Source organism: Mesocricetus auratus, unplaced genomic scaffold (genome assembly GCF_017639785.1).
Source record: "Mesocricetus auratus isolate SY011 unplaced genomic scaffold, BCM_Maur_2.0 Super-Scaffold_100004, whole genome shotgun sequence".
Taxonomy (NCBI): Eukaryota; Metazoa; Chordata; class Mammalia; order Rodentia; family Cricetidae; genus Mesocricetus; species Mesocricetus auratus.
This window is the reverse complement of record NW_024429189.1, coordinates 36076272-36083411: the sequence shown is the minus strand read 5'-3', so window position 1 is coordinate 36083411 and position 7140 is coordinate 36076272. Positions and strand designations below refer to the sequence as shown.

At 37.4% G+C, this 7140-nt stretch overlaps 1 protein-coding gene across 2 annotated transcripts in view; it reads right to left on the bottom strand.

Moving 5' to 3' along the window:
• Nucleotides 1-5055: 5055 nt before the first annotated feature.
• Xirp2 (xin actin binding repeat containing 2) overlaps nucleotides 5056-7140 on the bottom strand; it is an 85705-nt gene continuing 83620 nt past the window's right edge. Inside the window, exon 8 of one of the 2 annotated variants that reach the window (XM_040745494.1) lies at nucleotides 5056-6910. In XM_040745494.1, the coding sequence (XP_040601428.1) occupies nucleotides 5419-6910 (1492 nt within the window). In that variant the 3' untranslated portion in view covers nucleotides 5056-5418. The remainder of the gene's footprint in view (nucleotides 6911-7140) is intronic. The other variant, XM_013119849.3, reaches the window with a different exon arrangement.

The following is a 7140-nucleotide window of genomic DNA, read 5'->3' as shown; positions in this document are numbered from 1 at the left end:
TCATTATTTGAGAGCTGGCGGCCCAAAGTCTGCTCACATTCGTGCCAATTAATATTTTGGAAAACTGATGTCATACTTATTTTGTTGTTTATAGATTAAAAAAACCACTACATTAAGTTTGGAAATCATCTGACAAGGAGAGAAGGAGTGGTTGAGGTTAAGGGGAGAGAGGTAGACAGACAGAGTCTCTTTTCATTTAATGTCTGCAATTATATTTTCAAAGTCCTATTTTGGTGACAGGAAGTTTTCCGGTTCTACAACTGGCCACTAGCCAGTCATAAGTAGCTAACACAGCAACTGAGTCATATTCTTTTTCTACAGGTTCTTGAAAAAAATAATATGCCCTTAGAAATTACTATAGAGATACATGTAGAAAATTGTTTGTCTGGAGGAGAAAATTCCAAACACACACAGTGGCTGCATATTTGAGAAGGGGTGGTGTGTTTGTATTCTCCGGTTTCAGGGCATTGTAAGAGAACCATTGTTCCAGCTCAGAGATTGTGCTGCCTAGAGCCCCAAATCTGTCACAAGGATTGATTGTGTGAAAGCAGCAAAAGACAATTCAGCACAATTTCCTGGGAGATGGACCATTTTTTACAAGATTCATTGGGAGGCCCCGTCATGAATAAATAACAAGATGGTCCTCCTCTGCCAAATCTGCCTGTGTCCCCTCCGCGTAGTTCTTGGTCTATCATGAGTCTATGTTCATAAGAGAATTGTGTTGCCAGAAACATTAATTTCATAGCATAACTGCTTTACATACTTCTGTGATTTAAGTCCTAAGGTAATAATTATTGGAAAATTATTATATAATGCTAAGGGTTATACATTTAAAAGCTAATGGTTACAGGTCAGAACTGTGTCACTCTGAGATTCACTTAGTTTTTAAAATCATTTTGAATATAAGTTATATATGTTTTATTGTTTCCCACTCCTCCCATACCCCTCCACAAGTTGAAATGATAAAGGAACTTTTACAAAAGCCCCATGGCGAGATGAAGAGCTTCAGGTTACCAGATCAACAGCTGCTAACAGAGAGAGAATACGTTTTCTCCAGGCATAAGTCGCTATAGTTTATGCTGTCTTAAGTGATCAGTTCTAACTAAACACATGTAACTATGAGCAACACTAAATGGACTCTCCTCTCTCTCTCCCTCTCTCTGTCACACACACATAAAAATTAAAAAAGAAAATGAGAAGTTATGTGATTTACTTTTAAGCTGTAATTTTAGTTTGCTTTTGACCTCACCTCTCATTTTCCTGGTAACACTAGAAAGGAAAACATCACTTTTTCTGCTCTTTAAGTTTTCTATTAAAAAAGGATGCCTCTGAGTTAAAGGCATGGCATTTCTGATCTGCTTCAAAGACTAGATCATTCCATACTATTGCTTCCTCCTTCAAGATTTACTCTAACTTCTTTTATACCCCATTAAGGTAAGACCCAGGCTGTGGGTCTTTGTGCCTTTGAGTGTCCCTACTCATGCATCTTTTGACAGTTACTGCTCTTTAGCTTGTACCTTTGCTCTACTCAAATATAGTCACCTTTTTGCTTTTGTAAATATTCATGAGCCCTTATTTTCAGTTCTTTGGACAAGAGGAAAGATCCTGGAAATACCTGACTCAACCCTAACCATGGGTAACAAAGTTAGACACAGATACACACAAAGTGAAGCCAAGAGAAGACTTGAAGAATGTGGCCTTAATAGAGACCACTTTTATAGACAACTTGATCTTGCACATTTCTAGTCTTCAGAATTGAATGTATTTATGTGGTGATTGCAGTCATTCAGTCTGTGGTATTCTGTCTTGACAGACAAAACAAACCTGTAACAATGGAAAAATTCTCTGAATCTTCTTGTTTAGTTACTAAGCTTGATGTTTAGCTGAAAGGTTTAGTCATAATACATATGATCTCATTAGTAGTAAAACTGTATTTGAGTTGTTAAAGCATATTTGAATTCTTAAAAGTTCTCCTGTACTATCCAGGAATGTCAATATAGAAAACACTAACAATGGGATGCCATTTCTAATTTAGGAGTGTTTTTCAAAAACTGATTTGGTGTCGTTAATCCTACTGGACAACAATAAGACCACTACCACTACTATTGATCCACATTTAAAGGAAGCTTTATTAAATACTGGCCAGGGCCATACTCAGGACCATGGACACAGGCCGGGACTTTAACCAGGATTCCCATAGTATTGTGTCCAGTTATATTAACAGGGACTTATAAAGATAGAACCCTCAAGATTCTATACTTCCCACCTTCATCCAATCAGGGGCAAGCATACATTCTGGTGTAATTCCTCACTACATACTTTCCTCTACATGTGATCAAGCACATCCTGTGAAATTGGTGCAAAGAAGATTGTTCATAGAAATAAAAACACATGGGTTGTTATCTTGTTGAAAATACCCCAGTATTCCATGAAGTGCTCTATCCTTGGGCAAGTGGGGCTAACAGGTTTGAGGCAGTTCTGTTGTGTAGATCTCTAATCACAGTGATACAATCTTAACATACAACTTTGGTCATCACAGTATTTATGTGAAAAATAAATAAAAGAATTAACACTTTCAGTGGTATAGATATTAGCCTATTTTTATGTTAGACTTTAATATAAGTGCAAAAAACTCCTCTGCTACCAAGATTAAATGGGTGAAGCCCCATAAGAGGACTTTTGTAAACCGTGACTCAAATTTTTAGAAGGATCACTGGTGTTAAGTATCTATATTTCAAAATATCAAGTCATGAGTTTTATGAATTATTCCTTCTTCTATAGAAACTTTGTTTTAACTTGGCATAATTGTAGAAATAATGCCATGCTATTAAGAATTTATGAAGAATAATGAAAAGTATAATAATTCAATTTAAATAGAAATTTCTGTGATTGCTCCATAGTTTACCATTTTCTTGGCAGAATTTCACAGTATTTTATTAAATTGGATAGAAATGTGTGTTATGAATTCAATTGTAGCCTCATAAAATTTATCTGTTGAAGCCCTAACCAAGCACCCATCGTGACTACACTTGGAAATAAGACTTTAAAAATTTAATAAGGCTGGGGGGGGAGGGCACGGGAGGAGGGGAGGGAAAGGGAGAGGGACCTCGTACTGACTTGTGAAGCAACCTTGTTTCTTATCTAAATTTAAAATGGAAAATAAAAAAAATATTAATAAAAAAATTTAATAAGGCTACATGCAGTCAGGTAAGTGGCCCCTAACTCAAGGAGACTTGATACTTCATGAGTCCTCTGTGGTGTGAATACACAGAGAATACAAAGGGAAAATAATGTAGGAACCACAATGAGTAGAGAGGTACCAACAGGTCAGCTAGGAAGGCCTAAAGGTCAGTGTCTCTGCCTGTCTCTACTTGGACCTTGAACCACTTACACAACCATGAGGAAGTATGATTTGTTAATTTAAAATCCTCAGTCTTGGAAAGATTTAAGAAGCCCATGTCCTTGTCGTACTTTCGTTCCAACACTATTTATTTTTGTCCATTTCTAAGCTTCAAATTTTTAAAAAATAAACTTTAACTCTGCTTTAAAAGAACACACTTTCCAGTCTATGATGCCTTTTTTTTGTGGCGGCCTTGAGGATCTAGTACTGTGTGGGTCTCAGTTATTGCCTGAGAAATTACTTGCGAGAAGGAATTTGTTACATTTTCTATAAAAGACATTATTTCCAAGACTGCCTTAGAAATACGTGTTTATATAGAAGAATAAGGGCTAAAGTCTGTTTCATACATGCACATTCCAAATGTATGTGAAGCCACTCATTTATATTCATGCTATTTTTCCTCAGGATCATCAGATGTATTTGAGGAAAGACAAAATCAGCAGATAATTCAGAAGCCAAATTTTCAAAAGAGTGTTTGTGTAATGGAAAAAAAACTCATCAAATATGATTTTTAAAGCATGACAAGCTGTAGTTATACATCTTTGTACTAACATATTCCTTGGAGTAAGCAAGAAAATACAAATGTGTAGACTTTCTTTAAGTGATTTTCTTAAAAATTTCAGTTGATTTGATTTCTGAGTATACAATCGACATTATTTTGGAGGAAAATTCAAGAATTTTGCTGAATCTTTCTAGGCATATTCTATCATATTTTAGGTAATTATTAAAACAACCTCAATAATTATGTTTTTAAATTATAAACAAATAGAAAAAATATTCACTGTTAATATGCTTGATTTATATTTTTTAACACTACGTTTTGAGTTGGGAAGGGAGGAAGACAGTGGTTAGGTACTTGTCCCTCCAAAATTGTGTGTGTGTGTGTGTGTGTGTGTGTGTGTGTGTGTGTGTGTATGGTGATATCTTGCTTGTACAAATAAAGCCTGTCTGAAGATCTGAGAATGTTGCTTGCCTCTAGCTAGCCATAGAGGTCTGGTGGTCTGCACAGACAGACCCAAAGTGAGATAGCTGTGCGGAAACAGAATACAAGCAGAGAGAAACAGGAACTCACTCTCTTGTCTGCTGAGACACAAAGAAGTTAAGATGTGATGGTTACTTGTTCCTTCTCTCTGACCTTTGGACGGGCTTTATTTGTGAAAGCAAGATATCACCTTGTGTGTGTGTGTGTGTGTGTGTGTGTGTGTGTGTGTTCTTAAATACAACAATGTGAACATAGTTTGTACAACATGACAGTTTCCAGGGTTGAATAATTGGTATTGTATAACCAATTGGTGTGCTCTTCCATGAGGAAGGCTGTTGTCTGTACAGTAGAAGTCTCATTAGCTTCTGATGCCCATGTTGGCATGTCTACTGGGGCTATCCTTGATCACTTTATGTTTAGACAGTCTTCATAATGAGAATTTATGTGTGTAGCTCCTGACAATCTTTAGGGGCTGGAAAATCTGAATTCCAGGCCTCATGTTTTCATGTTAAGCTCTTTATCTACAGAGTTATACTTGCCTCTGCTTCGTGAGTACTGGAATTAACTGCATGAGTGACCACACCCCTCGTCCTATCTATTTCTCAAATGTTGGAAAACATAATAATCAGTATGGAAATATATAGAATAGAAATAAAACACAGATTTATAGCAGTTTTTATCTCAGGTGATTCAATTTTATTTCATCAGAAATTACAGAGAAGGTATAAGAATAGCGATAAATACCAGCAGTACAGGCTCTCACTCACTGTACGGTACAGAAAAAAAGTCACATAGGTGCCTTTTGAGAGGAAAACATGGCCACCTTGTTTCATCTCAGCATTCTGTCAGATCAAAACTAAATTCAAATGAATTGTGAAAAACAGCTATGGTGGGCAATACAAGAAATAATGTGCTGTGAAAGAGGAGATTGTGAGACATTATCATTATAATCATCAAAAGATGAGCAATGATTCCAAGGTCTTATCTGAGAACATCTCCAGTGCTTGAGTGTGAACTGTAAGTGACCAGAGACATCTCAGTCACTGTCACTGTAGCACCTGTCCCGTTTAATCTGCTCTTCAACAGTCAGATGTTCAGCCTGGCACTGCACTCTGGGAAACACAGGCTTAGTCACACTCCCTTGGCTTGGAGCATGAAAACCCGTTGTTTTCCCATCACTCCAAGCTGCTCCTGTTGTTTCACCATGCCAGCATTTCATGTCTTTTCCAAGTTCTTTTAGATACAAGCATGACATATTTTTAAGATGATCAACAGAATCTATTAAATCACACCCAAGGATGTGGTGTTTCTTGGGAAAGGAGGAGATTTTCAGAACGTTAGAAATGAAAAGGTGTACATTTTTGCTATTGTCATGGTTTTCTTTAATGTGTAAGAGGTTTGCATCAGGAAAGGCTGCACAGCTTTCCCCTTTAACTGATAAGCCCTGCTGGAAGCCTGGCTCCAGAGCGAACTGCACAGGACTGCCTGCAGTCACTCTGTCAGCCTTTTTCTCCAGAGCCATGGCTAGGATATTATTGGAGGACAAGTTTTCAGACTCAAATACACCAAGCGACTCTGAAATCCTGGATGCACGTTTCAGCTTATTGATTTGGACTTCACTTGGGTAAGAGTTTGCTTCACTGGCTGGTTGTAATAGATGAGGACATTCTAAAATAGATGTCCCCTGCCTGCCACTGTTCAGAGAGCGGACAGCTACTGAATTGTTATTGTTATTGTTATTGAAGTTCTCTCTGTGGTTCTCTGGCCCTACCTCATCATCAGTGCTTGTAACTTGTAAAGTGTCTGTGCCACCAGGTTCATTAGCATGCCCTATCTTTTCCTTTTCATCATTCTGCACATACGCAATACTGTCAGTAATCTCCACCCCACTTTTCCTCTTAGTCACTATGCCCTCAGCTTCTTTCAGCTTATCTTGCACATTTCTCTTTCCTTCTTTCTCATCCTTTCTTGTTTCGTACACTTTCATGTCTGTGACTCCATTGATGTCCCCTTTCTGACACAAGTCTTGACCCAGTTGTAAGACAGGAAAGCTGTCTTGCTCTTGTCCTTGATTTTCCAAAGTTTTTACGTGTTCTGGTAGCGACTCCCTTTTAAACTCCAAGGGAACAGGAATTGTCACTTGAGGCGGCCATTTGGGTTTACTCACTTTGAGGTCTTCATCAGGGGGAAAGTTCTTCTTCAGCATCTCTTGGCAAGGAGGCCAAACAATTTTTAATTTCCCCCTCTCCCTCCATTTTCTTAAATCATTGTTTTGCCACTTGCTGTTATAAACATCTGTGTGTTTAGTAAGATCCCCAAACAAGAGTGTATCTGTTGCAGGGTTTTCACACACATTGGGTTCTTCATTGGAAGTTAAATCAACTAAGCTACTTTGATTTTTGCAATTCCATCGATCTTTATGCTGTTTGTGTCCAAAACCTTCATCATAATTTCCTTTAGACTTAAAAAGTTGTTTAAAGTGAGGCTTGCAGTATATTTGTCCATGAAGTGATGCATAATTTCCCAAACTGACAAAAGAAAGAAATAATATTTAGTGCTCTGTATACTTACTATAAATTCATAGAGAATTGCAGAATTATTTTAATAATGAGTCAGAAATTCAATAACCCACTCAGTACCAAAAGGAATGGTCCTGTTAACTGGAATTCCTGTTAGGTGAATTATCACCAATACTACGGTGATATGTGCCTTTCAGTATTTAGAGTTCCATCCTGCATATCACTAGGGGTTTAATAGA